The 23276-nt window shown below is 45.4% G+C and overlaps 1 protein-coding gene across 5 annotated transcripts in view; it reads right to left on the minus strand.

Moving 5' to 3' along the window:
- Positions 1-23276, minus strand: part of WDR93 (WD repeat domain 93) — a 52206-nt gene that overhangs the window by 17150 nt on the left and 11780 nt on the right. For 4 of the 5 annotated variants that reach the window (XR_013227384.1, XM_077317455.1, XM_077317453.1 and 1 more), the window contains exons 4-15: positions 21269-21464; positions 21051-21115; positions 18893-18971; positions 14453-14604; positions 11935-11985; positions 10889-10939; positions 8697-8781; positions 5404-5575; positions 3857-3927; positions 3324-3410; positions 2253-2384; positions 517-715 (exon numbers count right to left, since the gene is read on the minus strand). Coding sequence is in view for 4 of the 5 variants with exons in the window: in XM_077317455.1 (XP_077173570.1) it covers positions 517-715; positions 2253-2384; positions 3324-3410; positions 3857-3927; positions 5404-5575; positions 8697-8781; positions 10889-10939; positions 11935-11985; positions 14453-14604; positions 18893-18971; positions 21051-21115; positions 21269-21464 (1340 nt within the window). In the remaining variant the exon portion in view is untranslated. The remainder of the gene's footprint in view (positions 1-516; positions 716-2252; positions 2385-3323; positions 3411-3856; positions 3928-5403; positions 5576-8696; positions 8782-10888; positions 10940-11934; positions 11986-14452; positions 14605-18892; positions 18972-21050; positions 21116-21268; positions 21465-23276) is intronic. The other variant, XM_077317456.1, reaches the window with a different exon arrangement.

Genomic DNA, 23276 nt, shown 5'->3' on the forward strand with positions numbered 1-23276 from the left:
CCCGGTCTGTGGATCAGTCGGTACCAGGCCGCGGCTCCTCCTCGTCCTCCTCCCCGGCTGCTGCCTCGGGGGCTGCCCTGCTACTCTGCTCCCGGCTCACCTTTGGTGCTCTCTAGCGACCGCCATGGCTGGGGCTCCCCCTCGGCGTGGCACTGCACAGCTGCTGCTGGCAGCGCCCACCAGTGGGCGGCGGGAAGTCAGGGGCGCCAGCAGGAAAGCAAGCAGAGCAGGGCCTCAGGCAGCGGCGATGTTCCTCGGCAAAAGACTACCCCCCCCCAGGCCTCAGTTGACCGGTCCCCGGTGATAAAAAGGTTGGGGACCACTGCTTTACAGTACAGAAGAGCAGGGGAGGAATACATGCATGCATAATATATGTAATTCCCCATCTGACAAGTAACAAGGTATATGTTGTTTATTTCCCTTGTATGGCCTGAATTTCAAAGTTCCCTTGTATGAGACACACTCCCCCCCCCCCCCAAAAAAAAAAAAGAACCACCTTCTCCAGGGATGTCTTACTTGTATACCAGTATCTTGGTGCTGAACTTCTTGGCGCCTGAGGTCATCAGGTGGAGGGACCCATCTGCACACAACACCAGAAGCTGCACTTTGGCACAAACAGGGTACTTGCTGGATGAAACAGTCTTATTCCTGGGCATGAACTGGATGCTGCGGACAATGTATCTGTCTGGAAGCATGGTCACAAACAAGGGGAACCCTGGGGAAAATCCCAGCAGGGCAAGGTGAGGATGGCGATGATTGCACAGCCCTCCTAAACAGAGTGCTCATGCCAGATCCTGCTAGTTTGGCTGGTGGGAAGTGATTTAACAATTCTGTTACACTTTTAAAGTTCACTGAACATAATTTATTTCATTTAGAAGAAAAGAAAAAGGAAAAAACCAATACAGCACATAAAACTTGCATTATACTATTGATTGCTATGTTCTTTGCTTATATCCATTATTCTTATCCCTTAATAACAATTTTCAAAGTCTTTGCCTTTGGTCTTTAATCTGTAAAATAAAAAAGTAATGCCTAGGTGGGAGGAGAAAGGGGCGTGGCAAGTCCGGGATAAAAACTTGAAGGGGCCAATTGGGTGCCGCGAAGCACCTCCCAATTGGCCCCTTCAATTGTCAGTCTGGGGCCAAGGGACCAATCCCGATTCGCCCCTTGGCCCAGGGCTGACAGCCAAGCCGCCAGTTGGAAGTTGGGAGGTGGGGGGGGGGGACTTCAACGCAGCCCAAGGAGACGTGGCGGGCCTTCTCCTTAGTCTACGCCGAGCACGGGAACTTGAGGGCAGGGGGAACCTTCAACGCGGGAGGGGGCGGGGGAGGTGGGGTTGCGACACAACTTCACACCTAAAAAAAGCAACAATCTTGCTCTCATCATTATGTGTAGCGGAGCTAGTTTAGGAACATTGACTCTTAGCTATCTAGAACTGTCTATGTCTCCACTTCTGACAATACTCACAACTCGGGCTGAAAGATGGCATCAATGCCTGCTTCAGTCAAAGCCAATGAATTGGGACAGCCATAGAAAAAGAACAGTTTCTGCAATTTTCACCAGTTGTACATCTGTTATCTGGTCTCATTTACATTATGGCATAGAGAAGGAATCTTGTTAGTCTTGAAACTCCCACTGGACTCCTGCATAACTTCTGTTGCAATAGAGTAACACCCTACATATTCGTTACTGTGACTAAAACAACACTATTTTCTTTTTGTCATCCCCATATTAAAAGTTGCCTCCAAGTTACTACGAGTCCATAAGTCTGTTGGACATCGCAGCAAAACTGTACAGCAAGGACCTACTGCCTCCAAGTTATTTAAAACAAAACAACCCCCAAACACTCCAGTAAGAAAGATTCCATCCCAGCCTGCCCCGTAATGTGCTAGTTTTCTACTTGTGGGGAAGCTTTTGCCAACATAGAGAAATCTTCAAATATGTGATTCCATCATCTGGACTCTGAAGCAGTGCCATATTTTTATCACCTCATTCTTTAGAGCAGAGGTAGTCAACCTGTGGTCCTCCAGATGTCCATGGACTACAATTCCCATGAGACCCTGCCAGCGTTTGCTGGCAGGGGCTCATGGGAATTGTAGTTCATGAGCATCTGGAGGACCACAGGTTGACTACCCCTGCTTTATAGTAGAGGTGGCTTTGGAGAAGAATTCATAATTTTCCCCAACATGTTCCTATGAGATCATGACCCCTTGCCAGCCTCATTAAAGTTGGTTAATAATGTGTAAACTCACCTAGAGATTTGTCCCAAACCGTAATAGCCCCATCTTCACAAACAAATGCCAGATGAGAAGACCCTGGGGTGACAGATGACAAGACAATAGGAGCAGCGCATGGCCAAACGACGTCAGGTTTTGGATCAGAGTCTAGAAGAAAAAGACAGTGGTCTAAAGGTTGAAACAACTTCTCCCTGAGGAAGAGCTGAAGAGTCTGAGGTTTTCCAGGGGGAAAGGTCTGATAGGTTTGTGAGTGTCCTGTATAGTGCAGGAGGTTGGACTAGATGACCCAGGAGATCCCTTCCAACTCCATGATTCTATGATTCTATTCTACGATTCTATTCCATATTAGACCTCTATGTCTATGCTGCCTCAGGAGCAACATTTCATGGAGAACCATGGACTGTAGTGGGAAGCAGAAAAGTTCCATTCTGCCATTGGATCCAGCCCACAGGTCGTAAATGGCTTTGGAAGCAGGTAACTGATATACTATCTAGCCTCCACTATGCGAAAATGCTGTGCCTCAATTCCTGGAAAATCATAGCTCCTACCAAGGGCTGAAAACTCTGCTCCCAGTTTGGACACCCTAATCTACAGGCTTTCTCTAGCCTAAGGAGTCTTCCTCTGACTTTTCTGCCAGAGGAAGAGCCATTTAAATTGGAGAAAGGTGTCCAGCTTTGCTGAGTAGACGTGTTGAGTGGAGCCCATCCAATTTTATTGAGAGAAACAGGAGGATACATGCCCATCTTGTTCAGATAGGTTAATTATGTCAAGCAAAGGTGTCCCAAGAGGTGCTACCACAATGGACGTTGTATTTCCAGAACTAGACTGCTGAATGATCCCAGATTTGGGCTGATCCTGCGTTGAGCAGGGGGTTGGACTACATGGCCTGTATGGCCCCTTCCAACTCTATGATTCTATGATTCTATGATTCTATGAGCAGGGGGTTGGACTACATGGCCTGTATGGCCCCTTCCAACTCTATGATTCTATGATCCTATGATTCTATGAGCAGGGGGTTGGACTACATGGCCTGTATGGCCCCTTCCAACTGTATGATTCTGTGGTTCAAACAAATGTTTTACTAACCTGCTTTTTCCTTTGGAGGACGATTAAGAAAGTAGAAGCAGAGATTGTGGCTTGCACTCCAGTGAAGGCTGAGTGCCACAGGAGTGTCTGGGAAGGGGAAAAAGAGGAAGAAATTAAAAGACCAGGCGGGGAAAAGAGGGTTCTACCATAACCTCCCACCAAGACAGTAAGCAAGCAAGCAAAACCAGGAGAAAACAGGAAAAAATTATTAAGGTCCCAGATACAAGGTCTTAGATATAACATGTAGCAAAAATGCAGTAATTTTCCTTCCCTCCTCCACTGCAGTAATCTATGCCCCCTGAGAACATTCCTCCATGAATCAGTCCCCTTCCTGATGGGGGTCACATGGAGAAGGGGCAACAATGAACAAGGGGAATTGGCAAATATGTCCCTCCCACCTTATGTGAAAAGGAACATAGCTTAGTTCTTAGTGCCTGCCCTGCCTTTATTTTGCTCTGAAAGTTTTTCACATTCCAAATTAGAAGCCTGCCGTCATAAGATCTATAGCAGTTGCCCACCCAGTCTGAAATTACCTGGCTCCATTTTGTTTTCCGTTCCAATGGGCAAGGTGCGGCCAGGTCCGTGAAAATGAAACATAGCATGGCTAACAGAGGGGGAGATCATGATTAATGAACACAGATATGAACAGATAGAACATAAGAAGTTCTGTCCATCAGCATGACCGAATTTTCAGACATGAAGACAGAGACTGGAAACATAGACTCCTTTGTGGTAGTAACGTCAGTGCAGAATCCCCTCCCTGTTAATGGTTCCCCCGGGTCCAAATTTAGGTGCCAGTTAAGAACTTATTGGCTACCTAGTCATTCTGTTTCCTTCATCACTACCACTATATAATCTGCTGCTTTTTACTGTTATATTATTTATTATTCCTTGGGCTGGTTATATCAGGGGTAGTCAACCTGTGGTCCTCCAGATGTTCATGGACTACAATTCCCATGAGCCCCTGCCAGCGTTTGCTTGTAGTTCATGAACATCTGGAGGACCACAGGTTGACTACCCCTCGGTTATATGATGTTTTAATCCTCTGCCTTGTTTCGATGTTTCTCTAACCTATATTTATTCATGACATTTTTTAATCTCACCCTTCCTCCAAAAAGCGCAGAGTGGTGTATCCTTTTGATTCTAACAACAATGGGAGATGGGTGAGACTGAGAGACAGAATATATTCAGGCACTGTATAGCCAGCAGGGTCTAATCTGGACAGCTGGGTTTGACTCCCCAGCCCTCCACATACAGCCAGCTGGGTGACCTTGGACTAGTTACAGATCTTGAGTCACTCTCACAGCAGTTCTCTTACAGCTCTTTCAGCCCCACCTACCTCACAGGGTGTCTGCTGTGGGGAGAGGAAGGGAAACATGTTTGTAAGCCACTTTGAGACTCCTTTGGGCAGTGCAAAGCGGGGTATAAAATCCCAGCTCTTCTTCTAGTCTGAGGAAGAGGGCTTGCACTCGGAAGCTCACGTCTTGAATAAATCTTTGTTGTTCTTAAAGGTGCTCCTGGACTCTGATTTTATTTTTCTACTTGTTGTTCACTGTTCTTTTATGCTAGTTTTGTGTGTATGTAACGTGCTCTCTATTCACCGCCAATTTATGGTGAGCTCTCATGGAGTTTTAAGGCAGTTTACCATTTCCTGCCTCTCTGTAGCAACGTGGGGCTTCTCTGGTGCTTTCTTATCCTATTTAGCTTCCTAGATCTGATGAGATCAGATTAGCCTTGGCTATCCAAGTGCTGCTTTTTGATCTGTTTGTTTTTTTAATGTGTGTGTGCTTTGAATATTCTACATATGTGTTTGTAAAGATCGTTGTGAGCACACTCCATCCCCACTAGGTGCTTTTTTTTAAAAAAGAGAAAGCAGCTCAAACAAATGAAGAAAAAGCGTGCGTGGTTGGCGGAAGCAAGGCAAACCCATTGGTGCTGAAACGGCGTGCAAAACGTGAGTGCAATGGCACAGACATGGTCAAGGGGAGGAGAGACTTCATCAGTCTAAATTCAGCAGCAGAAGGACCTTGCTTGCATAGCTCTCCTGAGCACTACGTGGACAGAAGTTAGAAGGAAGCACCTGAGTTTTTCCTCCTTGCTCTCCAACTCCAGGTACTGTCGGAAAGTACTGTTGAAAAGCTCCTCCAGCCGCTCCCAGTGGCAGTCCTTGATCATGTGGTTCTGTCCCAAGCCAACCACAGAGCCGTCATCGTTCTTCATCAAAGCTTCGTAAGGATTCTTAAATGCACAGCCTGAATTTGAAGACACGTAAGATAGTGTTAAAAATAGAACGAAACAGCACATTGTAAACCAACATGGATTTGGGGCATGAGCCCTCACGAGAGTGATGGCACTTCTTCAGATGGATCAGAAGAACTGAGAGAGCGGTGTGGCTTAAGATGGCGTCCTGAGGGGATTGCAGAGCAATCTCTCTGAAGCCTGACAGGGGTCAATTGCAGAAGCAATTAGCAGAAAAGAGGAGGGGTACGCAAACCCCACCTCACCTTTCTACCCAGGAAGCTCTAGGGAATTTTTGGGGCTGTCTCCAATCCTTTAGGGAGTATATTTCCCTGGATTATAGGCTGTCAGTGTTTTGGGCCAAGAGGACGCCAAGCCATATTCTGGACTTTTCTTTCCTTTCTTTCTTTTCTTCTTTCAAGAATCTACTTTGACCCTCTACTACGATTTACTGCAAACGAATGCTGTGAACTGAGGGGAGGACATCTGCTAAATTCCAAGATATCAAGACATCAATCAACGCACAGAGATGCAAGTATTTCTCCGTTTCTCCTCCCCCCCCCCCCCCGTTTCTGGCTCTGCTTGAAGCCACCTCGATATGAGGCAGGCTAATTCTCTTTTCTAAGTAGAAGAAGGACTTAAATCAACTCAAACTAATTAGTAATAGCTCTTACTGCATTTGTTTTGGTTTTCGGAGATAAGAGATAAGAGCCGTGGGTGGGAAGATCTCGCGAGAATTCTGTTCTAGTACGAGACATTGCTTTACTGACTTCAATACGTCACTTGGCAGCGTCAACACCAGGAACGTCGGAGATCAAAACAGACTGTTGCTTTCGTTAGGACTCTGTAGGACCTCTACTGGTTATTTGCAAAATTGCCTAAGATTAACAAATTTCCAAGCCTAAAACATGTCTATGCTAAAAAGAATTGCTCATCTAATAGAGAAACAAAATCAAGATCTGAAAGCATTTACAGATGGCTTGCTTAAAAATATGCTCAAGGAGATCAAAGGCGGCAAGGAAGAAGTCTCTAACAGGAATGATGAATCAATAACAGTGGCTGATGATAGCTCTAAACAAGGTGGAAAATTACCAGCAGAAGAGAAATTTGAAACTATGGAGATGGAAAAGGGGATGTCGGAGCTTTGCAGCCTAGATAAGGACACCCTTCCTAAAAAGACATGGAGCCACTCCAAAGCAACAGTACACAAGAACCAATCAAAAGATATATGGATCTGCTGTGAAAGTAATTGATTTAAAGGAGCTTCTTGGAAAAAAACTGTACTGATATTGGAGCCCAGGAGGTACAACTGCTTCAAGATTCACCGATGTATACTCCGAGGGAAAGACTACAACTGCACTTTCTAAGCCAAAGGCCAACTGGACAGAACATAAGTCAATGGGAACAACAAGATGCAACAAGCCTTGATATGAGACCCCCTTAAGAAGTCTGGGGAACGGAAATGAGAAACAGTGGTTGAAATTCTTTTCCTCCTTTTTCTTTTTTCTGTAGCCACATAGGCAATATAACTAGTTAAGAAGTTAATCTGGGGTCTAAGATCTTCTGAATCTGTATTATTAAATCTAACTTCGCAGTGTCTCCCAGTCCAAAATTAAAGGTTAATTAAAAGGAGACACCTAATGGAATGGGTTTAAGAATAACAGATGAAGACTATACTATACTGTTCATTGTAAGTCTATACTATCATGTAAATGTGGAGTCTTAGATTTCCTATGTTAGCTGAATTTGAATTATCTAACATATCTCTGCAGTGACTCTCAGTTTAAACTTAAAGCACAACTAAAAGGAGGCACCTAATTGAGGAGGTGTAAATGTAACTAACGAAGACTTTATTTTACTATTTTTGTATTAACAGCTTATATTTATATAACTTATACTTATCTAACAACTCATATATTTTTCCTCTGTACAACTAAGTAAATAATGAAGACTCTATTTTACCATTTTTTGTATTAATAACTTACACTTATATAACTTAACAACCTTAACAACCTATATATATATATTTTTTCTTTCCGTACAACTAAGTAGGCTTTTTTTTTTCTTTTCCCTAGTGGAAATGTGGATGGCTCTAAGATTGCGTTAAGTATAAATTGTTTATGACTGCTAAAATTGTTAAAAACTATGCAAACAAATGTTGAAACGATGGTAACAAAGTAGGCTTCTCTTTTTAAATGTGGTGGAAACGTGAAAAAGTTTATAAAAGTCCATAATATTGTAGCCATGTGGAGTCTTATATTCTTAAATGAAGAGAAGAGGCTTTTCAAGAACAATGGGGCCCTTATCTTATTTACCCAAGAAAATAAGTTAAAAGGGGATTGAAATGGGGTATCAAGTGTATCAAACGAAGAGCATAATCTTTTTCTTTCTGTATCAATAATGTAGATTACTTGCATTGTACTATCTTTAATCTTGGAAAATAAAATAAAAAACTTTGAATTAAAAAAAAAGAAGAACTGAGAAAGCCACCATATGGTTTGTGACACTCCCTGTAGTAATGGGTGGTGACTGTGGTATCGAGGTTCTGTGTCTTGGGTGCTGCAGTCACCTGGCCCCATTTCTACCACCCACAGCCTCCCCACATCCCCTGGATGTCCTGACGCCTACAATCATTTGCTTTCAGAGCATGCAAGAACTCTGTGCTGGTACTCACTACCCTTTCTCAAATTTCCCCAAATCAGCAAGGTTGAGGACATATACTAGACTTAAACCCTGTCTAAATGTCCTGCAATCTCCTTCTGATCACCCACAGCATCTGCTGGCTGACTACATTATGAGATGGGAGTGGGGGGGAGCACCTCCTAGAAAAAGGAAATCTGTGGCCATCTAACGACAGGTGGATTTTTTAAGGCAAAAAGTTTTGTGATTGAGCACCATTAAATGCATGAGGTATTTGCTCATTTGGGAGGTACAATATGTACACAGGGGAAAATCCTACATAGTCCTCTGCAAAGGAACAAGATGCTTAAGGACCTAATCACCTTAGCAGTCAGAATTGCATATAAAAGCCGATTAACACCAAACATGATGAATAATACCTGACCAAATAAAACACTGGTGTCATTACTGAAATGGAAATATTAGGGAACGTGAAAAGTAAAAGAGAGTTCTAACCTGCAAGGGGCTTGGGAGATCTGACCTTCATCAACAGAGCAGGGGCACTCAGTTTACATTCCCGGTTTAGAAGCTGTTGCAAATCCTGCAATGGAGGAAAGAGTAATTCTATGCAATGATATTTCCATGGTCATTTGTCAGATCTCATCTACCCTGTATGACCCACCAAGCTTTCCAGAGCCAAGAAAGCATAAATACGGCCGCCTTATTTCAAGTCAGGTCATTGCTCCACCTATGTTAGAAGTTTTTTGTTTTGTTTTTAGCCATATGAGAGTCTCAGGAATACAATGGTCCTGCCAAACACCAGCTACATGAAACCCTTCCTAGCCAGGGATTGAAGCTTCAGTCCTAGAGAGCCAGTTTGGTGTAGTGGTTAGGAGCGCGGACTTCTAATCTGGCATGCCAGGTTCGATTCTGCACTCCCCCACATGCAGCCAGCTGGGTGACCTTGGGCTCACCACGGCACTGATAAAACTGTTCTGACCGGGCAGTGATATCAGCGCTCTCTCAGCCTCACCCACCCCACCGGGAGTCTGTTGTGGGGAGAGGAAGGGAAGGCGAATGTAAGCCGCTTTGAGCCTCCTTCGGGTAGGGAAAAGCGGCATATAAGAACCAACTCTTCTTCTAGACCCATCTTGGTCAGGTTTCAGTCGCCCTGATAGACAACCTCCACTGCCATTTGAATTGGGGCAAGTCAGCACTGTTTGTGTTACTAGACCTCTCAGCCATGTTCAATCACGGCCTTCCAGCTCACTCTCTGATCTATGCTGGGCTATGGGAGACAGCCCTTCAATGGCTGTCCGCCAGGATTGCAGACAGAGGGTAGCAGTGAGAGGTCATCAAGCTGCCACCAGCGTTCCTCAAGGAGCAGTCCTCTCACCAATCCTATTCAACATCTTCATGCGCCTTCTTGCACAATTGGTGAGGAAGTTTTTGGGCTGGGATGTCACCAATATGCTGATGACACCCAGTTCTTCCTCCTGATGGATGGCTGCCTTGATTCTTCCCTAGCAGTATTAGCCAGCTGCCTGGAAGCAGTGACGAGCTGGCTCTTGCAGTCTCGTCTGAAGCTCAACCCTTCAAAGACGGAGGTCCTGTGGCTGGGCAGGAAGGATCCAAGCGAGAAAGTGTGCCTAGCCAACCTGGATGGAGTGCAGCTATCAGTGGCTCACTCTGTCAAGAACTTGAGTATGATCCTTCATGCCTCCCTCTCAATGGAGGCGCAGGTCATGAGAGTAGCACAGCTGGTATTCTGCCACCTTCAACAAGTCAAGCTACTAGTGCCCTACTTGGCCCTGGAACACCTAGTCACAGTGATCCACATGACTGTCACTTCTAGACTAGTCTTCTGCAATTCACTCTATACAGGCCTGCCCTTAACCTTGATCTGGAAACCACAGCTCATCCAGAATACTGCAGCCAGGATCCTCCCAGCAACACCATGGAGGTCCCACATTCGGCCCATTCTCCAACAACTGCGCTGATTTCCATTTGAATTCTGGATCAGACTTAAGGTTCTGGTAATCACCTTTAAGGCCGTAAACAGTCTGGGCCCAGGGTACTTGAGAGACCACCTTTCTGCCTATACCCCTCAAAGAGCTTTACGCTCTGCCATCTCCAACTGGCTGGTGATCCCTGGTTCCAAGGAAACTTGCCTGACCTCAACTAAGGTCAGAGCTTTCTCTGTCCTGACCCCACCTGGTGGAATGAGCTCCCAGAGGAGATCAGGGCCCTAACGGATCTAGAACAATTTTGCAGGGCCTGCAAGAGAGACATCCTCTGTCAGACATTTGGTTGAGGTTGACTAGAACCAACAGCTTCCTCTGGGCCTGCAGGCATCTCTCTTGTGAATCTCAACAGCCATGAGTTTTAATATCTTGGTCTGACCAACTGCAGGTGCATTGTATGTTACGGTTATGAATTTCACGTTTTCACTGTTTATTATCATTATATTGTTATTTATGGTTACTGATTTTTCTGTATTGTTCATGTGCCTGTTTCATACAAACTGCCCTGAACCTCCGGGGAGGGCAGTATATAAATTAATTCATTAATGTTCATACCGCCCAATAAATGTTTAACAGATTTAAGAAATATATTAAAAAATTAACTAACATCCATTCAGTAAACCCTTCCAGAAACCCTGGTTGAGAAAGCCTGAGTGTAAGAAATTAAAATTTGGTTGTGATTACCTGTTCTTCTGTATTTTGTCTTGAGATATTTCGGAAATCCAGACTCTTCTGCTACAGAAATTAAGAAAGGCAACAATTAGTATCTGCAAACGGCATCTTTGCCTATATACAAAATGAATCCAGAATACCCAGTTTTGATTTAAGACACCTAGTCACAGTGATCCACATGACTGTCACTTCTAGACTAGTCTTCTGCAATTCACTCTATACAGGCCTGCCCTTAACCTTGATCTGGAAACCACAGCTCAGCCAGAATACTGTAGCCAGGATCCTCCCAGCAACACCATGGAGGTCCCACATTCGGCCCATTCTCCAACAACTGCGCTGATTTCCATTTGAATTCTGGATCAGACTTAAGGTTCTGGTAATCACCTTTAAGGCTGTAAGCAGTCTGGGCCCAGGGTACCTGAGAGACCGCCTTTCTGCCTACACCCCTCAAAGAGCTTTACGCTCTCTGCCATCTCCAACTGGCTGGTGATCCCTGGCTCCAAGGAAACTTGCCTGACCTCAACTAAAGTCAGAGCTTTCTCTGTCCTGATCCCACCTGGTGGAATGAGCTCCCAAAGGAGATCAGGGCCCTAACGGATCTAGAACAATTTTACAGGGCCTGCAAGAGAGACGTCCTCTGCCAGACATTTGGTTGAGGTTGACCAGAACCAATGGCTTCCTCTGGGCCTGCAGTCATCTCTCTTGTGAACCTCAACAGCCATGAGTTTTAATATCTTGGACTGACCAACTGCAGGTGCATTGTATGTTACGGTTATGAATTTCACGTTTTCACTGTTTATTATCATTATATTGTTATTTATAGTTATTGATTTATCTGTATTGTTCATGTGCCTGTTTCATACAAACTGCCCTGAACCTCCGGGGAGGGCAGTATATAAATTAATTAGTTAATTAATTAATGTTCATACCGCCCAATAAATGTTTAACAGATTTAAGAAATATATTAAAAAATTAACTAACATCGATTCAGTAAACCCTTCCAGAAACCCTGGTTGAGAAAGCCTGAGTGTAAGAAATTAAAATTTGGTTGTAATAACCTGTTCTTCTGTACTTTGTCTTGAGATATTTCGGAAATCCACACTCCTCTGCTACAGAAATTAAGAAAGACAACAATTATTATCTGCAAACGGCATCTTTGCCTATATACAAAATGAATCCAGAATACCCAGTTTTGATTTAAGACAGTATTTCCCTGAAGCTATTTCAAGTCAGATAACTTTAATTCCTGCTTTCAACAGAAGATGAAGAAAACAGAAAAACCAGGGCCTTTTCCACGTTTGTATTCTCTGGGTTTCTTTTGCACTGGTCTCTGAGGCCCATTCCGCACCAGGATCAATGTGGCAAATTGGTTTCGGAAAGAGAAAGCGGAATTTTAAATAGTGGAATTCAGCGTAACGCATACCTGCCTTTGTTGTGGAATCCAGTTGCATTTCAATCATTTCCCACAGGTTTCCGGTCTCGGCAAAAATCGCTAGAAAGGAAGCGATATTTGCCATGCTTTGTCCCACCCCTGGCCATCAATCAAACGAACACCCAATGGGCGGTTGTTACCATGCTCCAAAAAAGCCCCTTTGCCTTTAAGAACATGTTTTTTTAAAAAAGAAAAACACGTTGCAACGAATCTGCGTTGATTCGTTGCAACGGAGAGACCAATCTAGCTGGTAGGTGGTGTATGAGCTGGCGATTCATCGTTGCCACGCTCCCCTGAGTGAAAAAAAAATCCTCCCCGCCCCGTGCATGGGCGCGGTTTTCGGTGAAAATAAAGGGAACTAGCAAACGGGGCTGTGTTGTGCTTGGTGACTTGAGGCGAGCTTTAAAGCAGCTCTGTGGAGGGAATGCAGCCGGAGAAGCCTCACTGGGTGAATGAAGGCTCGATGGTTCGTTGCTCTCCGGAAGTTCAGAGGAGAGAGCCAGGGGGAGGGACTTTGCTGAAACCGCAACAATGGAAACGCACAGGTCTTTTTCAGAACTGTTGCAGATTGCTTGCAAGAGTGTAGCGCTTCTTGGAGGGTGAATCCACTTTTTGGGATTTCCCTTTAAGCGCTACAACGAAGCGCTTTTAGTGTATCGGTTTCAGGAGTGTGGCAGATTGTGTGCGACGTTGTGCATAACTGCAAATTAGTAGCGATTACAATTTGTCACACTCCTGCTACTTTTAACTTGTGCGGAATGGCCCTGAAAGTTGACATCGAATTTTCACCTGGCTCTCAGCACGTGTTGTCTCCGAACAGCAATACTGAGGATTGTTATTGCGTCATCTTGTTCACATTTACTTCAGAGGCCTGGGCAGCCAGTCCCACCCCCTTCTCCATAACACTTGTTTGATGTTCGTCTGCTTGTTTCTCAACTACAGAATGTCAGCTCATCCCGCCCCTCCACCTTCTCAGGAGCAATGCAAATTGAAAGACAGCTTGGGAAAAATGCTGCCTGCTTGCACCTTTAAGCGTGCCACTCAAAACAGGCAAGCATCCTGTGTCATCAATTGCCTCCTCACAAGGAGGAAGAACTCACCTGCTTCACTAAACTTCCTTGCACAAAAAAAAAAAGTAATATGCATGTGAAAAGGAATAAGCCCTACGGCCTTTTTGTTCCTATGCTGGTATTAAAATGCAAGCTTTGCAGAGCTCCTCAATTTAGCCTTAGTGGCTTTCCCTCCTGGGAACCCCATCAGGGTAAACAACCTTCCCTAAAAAAGGTCTTGCTCATCAGTATTGAGTGGAGTGTGGGAGATGTTCAAGCTTGCAGTCTCAGGGCATGAAGAACAATGTAGTAGCCTTGTTAGTTTTCCTATGTGTAGGATTCACACACATGTTTTTTTGTCAGTGGGCCACCATACCAAGTAAATTTAGACTTAGTCATGATACCAAAAAGGCTGGGGACTGGTGCTCTGGAGCATCATCCTGATCCCCTGAGGCAGAATGGGGGGGGGGGGATGTGAGAGACCTATAGACTGGCAGACATATTTACAGATGACTTCAAACTGGGAGGAGTAATAAACACTGGGAAAATGGGCAGATTTGAATAAGATGCAATAAGTGCAGAGTTCTACAATTCAGACACTTTCTTCTGCCTGCCAGTGATCAAGCCTCCGGCTCACCTAAAGCCTTTAAAATGCTGCAAGACAATCCAAGGTACAAAGCGTGACAATAAACCGCCAAGAAAAAAAGCCAGCTCTGCACATCGCAGATTGGGTTGCTGAGTTTGCAGGACAGAGGACCAGTGAGGAAAACCTCAGGCTTGAGAATCTGACTTGCTTGGGGCAGGATACTGTCTGGGAGTCTTTTTGGGTACCGTCAATTAGAACAGGGGTAGTCAACCTGTGGTCCTCCAGATGTCCGTGGACTACAATTCCCATGAGAATTCTCATGGGAATTGTGGTCCATGGACATCTGGAGGACCACAGGTTGACTACCCCTGAATTAGAACATTATTTAAGGCAACCTTGGGAATGTTTCCCAACATGCAAAGCTTGAATGCCAGCCCTATGCAGCAACAATGTCTGTGAAAGAAGAAGAGAAGAATGCATCTCCATGGAATACAAGAATTTGTTTGTACCAAAGTTGCTGTGCTGAATTTCCTGTCCCTGAAAGATGCTGGAGTTGAAATCGGAGGTGCAGCTGTGAGGGCAAATGTTTGGACATGTTCTGCCTCCTTCTGCCAGGAATCCTTGGGCAAGCGGTAGATCTCTAGCCAAGTCTCTGAGTTGCCTGGGTTGAGAAATCAGAAGAAGACATGTTATGCAACTGGGAAGAAAAAAGATCTCTTGGAGAAGTATCTTGCTTTATGCTCTAAAATGCAAGAGTCCACTAGCTGTTACCTTTGTTTAGATATTTATTATAAGGTCAAAAACTTGCAAGTCATAATTACAGTTAAAGAAATATAACCAACTCTGTTTAGTATAAAAACCATAAGATCATTAGGTAAGTTTAAGATTATATAATTTTTATATTAAGCGTGGATTCACTATCTGTCAGCGGGTTTTACAAGAAACTGCCACTGCAAATTGTGGGCTTCCGTCTTCCAGTAACTGCCTGGTATCTTCCAAGTTTGAGTGACCATTATCCAACAGGGGGGGTAATTAGCTTATTGTGAACTTCAGAATAAAAACAGCAGCAAAGGAGGACATGATCTATACTTTCAATCTCCCCTAATCCTCAGGGGAAGAATCTTTCTTCAACAGGGACTTTTCTGTACCATCCTTCTAGCACGACAGAAGGCAAGGCATTGCATTCTGTAAAAGTGAAGGCCTTTCTGTAGTTAGCTGTTACTTTACTGCATGCCAGCAAAAAAGTGGATTCACGTAGTGTCATATTCCAGATCTCGCCTCACTTGGTCGCTGCTGGCCAAAATAAAATTGCTGGATACTTACTAGCAGGGAATCTTTAAACTGCTCCTGCGGGGCGGATTAAATAAAAGGGTAAGGGCTGTCGGGGAGGAGTTAGGGCAAGCCCTGTCCGGGATAAAAACTCAGAGTGTCCATCCAGGGACAAGCAGCCAATGGGGAGCCACGCTAAGAACATGGAGGAGTGGCGGGGCCGGAGGACTTGCAGAGTCCCCAGCTGGCCAGGCAAGGCCGGGCCAAGCCGCCAATGGGGAGCCGCGCATATGTTGCTGCATAGGGCTGGCATTCAAGTTTTGAATGTTTCCCAAGGTTGAGAAATGTTTCCCAAGGTTGCCTTAAATAATGTTCTAATTCAGGGGTAGTCAACCTGTGGCAATATGTTGGCAATTTGATCTCTAGTTCCTCTGCCTCTTCTGGAAGTTCTCGGTCCACATATTGCTGGAGACTAGCTTGTAGGATTTTGAGCATAACTTTGCTAGCATGAGAAATTAGTGCAATGGTGCGGTAGTTTGAACATTCTTTGGCATTGCCAAACTGACCTTTTCCAATCCTGTGGCCACTGTTGAGTTTTCCAAATTTGCTGGCATATTGAGTGTGGCACTTTTATTTTATTATTATTATTAATAATAATAATTACCCCCAATTTGTTTTCCTCAAGCTTCTAAGCATGAGAAATACGGGTTCAGAAGAGAAAATGGATTACCAATGTGCAACCCCAACCTTGCAGATGTGCAAGATTTTTCCAAATTTGAAACAGTCTTACTCAGAAAATATCTCACACCAGTTTGAATTTGTTACAAAAGCATCAGACACTACTGCTGAACTAGACTTTTTCTGGAAATATTCTAATTTTTCACCACTCACATCGGGATTCCTCCTGCAATTCTCATCTATGATGGAGCAATGTTAAACATGAACTTTTTTCTATGCCATCAAATCACTCTCGACTTATGTTGACCCTGTCACAGGGCTGGCCAAACTGTGGCACTCCAGATGCCTATGGACTACAATTCCCATGAGCCCCTGCCAGCTTGCTGCTGACAAAGGTTCATGGGAATTGTAGTCTACAGACATCTGGAACGCCAAAGCAGCCACTCCTAGCTATGACTTCTCTATAATGTTGTGCTGGCAGGGGCTCATGGGAATTGCAGTTCATAGACATCTGGAGAGCCACAGTTTGGCCACCCGTGCTGTAGCGTTTCCTAGGCAAGAAGTGGTTTACCTCTGCAAAGCAACTCTCTCCCATCTAAGCTCTAACCAAGCCTGACCCTGCTTAATGTTTAAGAACAGATGAGATTGGGTCATACCAATGTTAGTTCATTGATTTCAATGGTTTTACCTGACCCAGGTAGCCCAATCTTGCCTACTCTCAAAAGCTAAGCAGAGTCAGAAATGGTCAGTACTTAGGAATCACAGAACCATAGAGTTGGAAGGGGCCACACAGGCCATCTAGTCCAACCCCCTGCTCATAGAATCCTAGAATCCTAGAACCATAGAGTTGGAAGGGGCCATACAGGCCATCTAGTCCAACCCCCTGTTCTATGCAGGATCAGCCCTAAGCATCCTAAAGCATCCAAGAAAAGATGGGAGATAACCAAAGAAGGGTTACTATGCAGAGGCAGGCAACGGCAGGCCACCTTTGAATGTCACTTGCCTTGAAAACTGTTTGTGGTCCCCATAAGTTAGGTGTGACTTGATGGTTTAACCCCACCCCCCTCCATCTTAGGATTTATTGTGAGTTTGACAGGAACTGCAGGTTTCTACCAGTTCTAGGGAAAGCTACATCAAGCATTCAGGGCCTGCTTCTATCTAAGGTGGAATAGGTGCCAGGGCCTTTGGCTTCTGGTGGAGCTCACTACTGACTAGTCATTCAAGTCTTCCACCCTTCCACTGCCTGCTTGTGAGTGCTTTGTCATCAGCGCTGCATATGCTGCTAGAGAAGGGTGCATGGGTGGTACATAAAGTGTCATAGCTGCACACAGTGCCATCAGGGAAACGGCATGCAGCCAGTGTGGGCAGCTGTGACTGCAGGTGGTGTGAGGACTTGTGAGTGCGCACAGGGAGTACACAACAGGCAGCTGGGGATCAGCCCCCATCCATCCCGAGGTTAGTGTTGGTAGGAAGGGGATCTTTGTTATTTGTTTTATGAGTTTTTACTGGGGTTTTAGGCATTGGGGTTTTTATGTATTGGGGCTTTACATTGTAAGCCGCCGCGAGCCCTTGTGAGAACGGCAGGATAGAAATGTAAAGATAGATAAAAATAAAACAAAACAAGGAGGGTCAAGTAGTGGGCACAGGGGTTCCCCGAGCACTCTCTTCCTAAAGGTAAAGGTAAAGGTATCCCCTGTGCAAGCACCGAGTCATGTCTGACCCTTGGGGTAACGCCCTCTAGCGTTTTCATGGCAGACTCAATACGGGGTGGTTTGCCAGTGCCTTCCCCAGTCATTACCCTTTACCCCCCAGCAAGCTGGGTACTCATTTTATCGACCTCGGACGGATGGAAGGCTGAGTCAACCCTGAGCCGGCTGCTGGGATTGAACTCCCAGCCTCATGGGCAAAGCTTTCAGACGGCTGCCTTACCACTCTGCGCCACAAGAGGCTCATTCCTAGGGCCTCCCAAAACCTGTAAGATTTAAGAAATCACTCTGATCTGATCATAAAGGGCCTTTTGCATAGCTCTTCCGACTTGTGTGTGCTTCAAACATTCTACACATATTCCAAGCAAAGGGGAGAAGAGATCAACCTCTTGACAGAGGCAGCTGCTCAACTGAAGCTTAAAAGACAGGCCCCACTAGTAGAAAAGACTGTTTACATCCATTCAAGGCCTCTGGAGAGGCAGGTTTGTAAGTCCAGGTTTTATATTCTTATTTAAATATTTATACTCTGGATTTCTCTCCAGTTAGGGCTCGAAGCAACTTCCAATATCATTCTCCTCTTCTCTTTTTTATTCTCACAATAATCATTTGAAGTAGGCTGAGAGATTGACAAGGTAACCTAGTGAACTTCAACTACTACAAAGTAGGGATTTGGGTCTCCTACACCAGTGGTCCCCAACCTTTTTATCACCGGGGAACGGTCAACGCTTGACAATTTTACTGAGGCCCGGGGGGGGGGGGTAGTCTTTTGCCAAGGGATGTAGCTGCTGCCGCCTGAGCCCCTGCTCCACTGGCTTTCCTATCGACGCCCCTGACTTCCCGCCGCCCACTGGGGGGCGCTACCAGCAGCAGCTGTGCAGTGTCATGCCGAGGGGAAGCCCCAGCCATGGCGGCTGCCGGAGAGCACCAAAGGTGAAACGGCGGCAGAGTGGCAGGGCAGCCCCGAGGCAGCAGCTGGGGAGGAGGACGAGGAGGAGACGCGGCCCAGTACCAACTTATCCACGGACCAGGACTGGTCCCCGGACTGGGGGTTGGGGACCACTGTCCTACACCATAGTCTGACACACTAACTACTATACAACACTGGCTAAAAAAGAGTTCAAGAGAATAACATGAACAAAACAGATGAAGTGTCTCGTGCTAGGAATGTAGGTTCTTAAATCAAACTCCCAAGGGTGTTTTGTAGTTTTTAAGCAAAACTGCTCTAATGGTTTGTACAGATCTGAACAAGTCGAGCCAGTTGCCCAGCAAGAACTGGCAGTTTCTTCTGCAACTTGCCTTGCAGTAGGAAACCTGCATAATCACCCCTGTAAGACAGCTCCAGCCGAAGACACGTGTTTCGCTTGCTGATGTCTTCCTGCCAATAAACCAGTAAATATAAATCCATGATAATATGAGAACAGGCTGAGCTTGATGAACAAGAACAGTGAGGCAGGTGATCTCATCCCATGTTGTTGCTGCACACCTCATTTGAGATGAATCCAAATGGCAAAAGTAGGGCTTTGGCAAGAAAGCTCTGGTGTGTGGGAGGGGAGGGGGGTGCTTTCAGTAGGGAAACAGGATACCACAGTAAGATAAGCCCTGCTGGATCAGGCCAAATCACACCTACTCCAGTACTCCAGTACAAGGAGACAGATGGAGGCCTCTGGGAAGGCCAAAATCAGCAACAGCCTCCCACACAAACACAAACCCTTAAACCAGAGGTTCTCAACCACTCTGAGTTGGTGAAACAAACTGCGGCAGCAGCAGGGTCGGTGTGCGCATGGGCAGCGTGCGCATGGGCAGGTGCACAACTGTTGGGCGGCATGGAGGCGGCCATTGCCATGGCTTCTCCGCCGTCGCCGGGCACCACCCGCCGCCACCTGCCACCACCACCCACCGTGGCAACCAACCTGGGGACCCCCCAAATGGAGTCCCGACCCACAGGCTGAGAACCATTGCCTTAAACCCTTCAACATATTTATAAATGATCTGGATGAGGGATTAGAGGGGGTACTTATTAAGTTTGCAGATAATACTAAACTGGGAGGGGTAGCAAACACAACAGAAGACAGAATCAGAATACAGGATGATCTTGATAGGCTTGAGAACTGGTCTAAACTGAATACAATGAGATTGAAAAGGGACAAATGTAACGTTCTGCATTTAGGTAGGAAAAACCATTGTGAGGGTTTTCGGGGTACCACAGGGTAGCCAGCCCCAGCATACCACCCTTACTCCAAGAAGAAGACTTCCACAAAGGGTTGGCATCACTCTGTCTCTTTAATAAAGCTTGCAAATATTCAACAGGTGGTGGGGCAGTGAAGTCAAGATTCTCCATTACACTCGTGGTTGAACTGCCTGAAGACTCTGAGTTCTGAACTAGAAATGCTATCAGAATCGCTGGGGATTATTTGGGGTTCTCTCCTATCCCCCTTGGTGGCCTTTCTCTCTTCCACAACACTGGCTTGTCCTTGCAACAGGTGTGTTTAAGGTCACCACCGCACACTCACCAGCCTCCTGTCAGCTGTCAGGGCTCTGAGGCTATTTACAGCTGGACATGACAGTTAGGACAGCCTTGGGGCGAAACGGGCTGGCGCAGCCTATCCAAGCCTCTGTTCTCACCACCCTTGGTAGCCCTACTGATCTCCTCTCCCTGCAGTGGTCAGGAGCAGACTGGCAGTGATATCTCCAGATTGCCCCTGGGTGGGTGGGCCCTGTCAGAACTTTGGCCCAATGATTGCGCCCAAATCCTGAGTGGGCGTGACCTGCCTGAGGCAGGACACGCCCCGATTGGGCCCTGCCTCTGACAGGCCACGCCCATTCTCTACCCACTTAGCCCTTAGCGTTTTATTAATAACAGCTCCCACTGTTACAGATTCTCAAGCACTTGGAACTGAGGGTACCTGGGAGTTCCCAGGTAGCTACAGATAGGCCCTTCCTCCCTCACAAAAAGTAGAAACAATAGGCAGATTGGCAAATACAAATGGCGTAGGCATAAGCTAAGCTGTACATCCCAGTAAAACTACCAAGCAGTACCAAAGAGGCTGCATAGATGCATATTGGCTCATCCTCTACCTCTGGTGGAAATGCGGGAGGAGGCACGAACACCAAACTTTGTTCCCATTGAAAAGCGTTCACTAAGTAAGCACTAACAAAGAAGTTTGGCCTTATTAACTCTGCTTGTTTCTGGCTGCTACAGGATGTTTCAGACAGTGGTCCTTCAGGATCATTTTGAGGATGCTGAATGGACAGTCTGTCATTTGCTCAGTCCCTTTGCTCTTAAAACTATTCTAGCTTTCCAGCTGCATGTCAAAGGAGATCAGGGAAATTAACAGAAATGCAATAATCACATGTCCAGAAAAATGGAAGTTCTTTTAACCTGGGATTACTAGGTTAAAGTTTGGACACTGGGACAGAGCAGGATTAGGTTCCTTCACGTAAAGAAAGCACTCACCACTTCATTTATAGCTTTTACATGCAGGAGGTTCTCCTTGGAAAAATAAAAGAGATGGGCAAAACCTGGAACAGAAGAGCAGAAGGGTGACTGAAGTAGGCTGTTCCCCATTCCACCCCTGGTTACATCCAACTGGCACAACACACTGTTTCCACTATGCATATAGAAACAGTGGCCATTCACAACAGTTTCAACAGGCACATTAAACTAACACCTACCCATCTCATCCACTGTGCCAAGGACTTGGGAACTATTATCCAGATCTGAGGCATGGAGAGTACAAATTTCAAGCCTGGCTATCTCCCAGGCACAGAGCTTCTCATAGGTGGCTATGCTGAAGACAGAAAGTCCTGTGCAGAGTCCAAGGAAGATGTATTCTCGGGAGGCTGCCAAGCAGTTTGCTCTTCCCACCACCTGGAAAGATAAACAAGAGAATACCCAGCTCAGCAATTTCAGTAAATAGGCCTGACCCATCCTGCAATGCTTCTTGCTGATGTCTTTTTGCACCGTTTTGTCTTTTTGCTGATGTCTTTTTGCACAGTTTTGCACCATGATCAGCAGCAGGGCATTGTGCCTAATCAGTTCTTGTATAGTCTGCTGTCTATAGACCTCACTTTCTGCATTCAGCATTAGGACATGGAACCTGCCCATCCTGCAGAGACAAAGACATGCTGGCATGGGAAAAGCATCTTAACCCCATTCCCATATTCAACCAGTGCTGAAGCAGCTGCATTGGCTGCCGGTGGCATTCCAGATCAAGCTCAAGATTTTGGTACTGATCTTCAAAGCCGTTCGCTGTCCAGGCCCAACGAATCTGAGGGACTGTCTATCTCCTTAAGCTTCCCGCAGAGCTCTCTGCTTTCTGGGTTCTAACAAATTGGTGATGCCTGGCCTCAACCAAGTCCAGTGCCTTTTTGATCTTGGCCCTTATCTGGTGGAATGAGCTCCCAGAAAAGCTGAGGATTCTGTCAAAACTGTGAAGCCTTTAAGACCCAGGCCAGGGCAAGGAAGATCCTTGGGTCCCTCCTGCAGACACCTCTTGCCATCCTTAGCATCTACCTCAAGGCATGGAATCAGGTGGGAGGGGATTTGTTGAGTTGGGTAAAGAATTCTTGGTGGGATGTTATAGGATTTTGCCACCTTTTATTGTAATTTATTGTATTTTATGGTTCTATTCTCTATAAACCGCTACGAGCCAGCTAGCCTGAAAGCAGCAATTAGTAAATCAAAGACATAATAATAATGTGATTCAATCATTGTCATCCCTCCAGAATGTATTAACAGGCTAAAGATCCTTTATAAAGAACTCTGTTCTATAGTAGTTACTAATGGGTTATATTCAGAGTTTTCCTATAACCTGTGACACCTGTGGGAGAGGGAAATGCTAAGGTTGCTCTCTGCCACTACAATCTGATCCTGAAAAATCATTACCAGAATCATCACAGAACTTGATTAATTGGGAAGGGGAAAATCTCATGTTCTGTCTTTGGGAGGATCAGTTTCATTGTTCTTTTATTAAGTTTTATATTACAGAAAAGATAGAAAATAGATATAAACATAGGAAAAAACCCCGAAGGATGTATGGTTTTACTTCCCTGACCCCATTATTTACTTGTATTTATCAAGAAAGTCGGTATAGTAGTACCATTGTTTAAATTTCCGTGTTGTTCTCCCATTGACTCGGCTGGTAAGTTCAGCCATATTGGAGAGTTCTGCCAGTTTATCAAACCATACTGATAATTATGGTACTGTTGGAGTTTTCCTTACTTTTGCCAAAGTCATTCTCGCTGATGTCATTAGGTAAAATAAAAAGGGTTCCGCTCGACGTGGTAGATCAGGGGTAGTCAAACTGCAGCCCGCATTCGCTGGCAGGGGCTCATAGGAATTGTAGTCCATGGACATCTGGAGGGCCACAGTTTGACTACCCCTGTGGTCGATTCTCTGGACAGATGCTCAGCAACATGAACTCTGGTTTCATAGGGAATTTAAGGTTTAACATAATTCCAATATTTATCACTACTGTCATTTGCAATTTAGCTTATAACTATGGGAGTGATATACCAATGGTAAAACATTTTATACCAGTTTTCTCTTAATGATTCATATTTTGTAAGCTTAGGCATCTTAAATTAGCGATCCCCAACCTGTGGGCCGCGGACCACATATGGTCCGTCAACTAATTGGAGGTGGGCCGCCCCCCCGGCCCTTTACAACACACTTCAGGTA

The sequence above is a fragment of the Paroedura picta genome, chromosome 18 (assembly GCF_049243985.1).
Source record: "Paroedura picta isolate Pp20150507F chromosome 18, Ppicta_v3.0, whole genome shotgun sequence".
Classification (NCBI taxonomy): Eukaryota; Metazoa; Chordata; class Lepidosauria; order Squamata; family Gekkonidae; genus Paroedura; species Paroedura picta.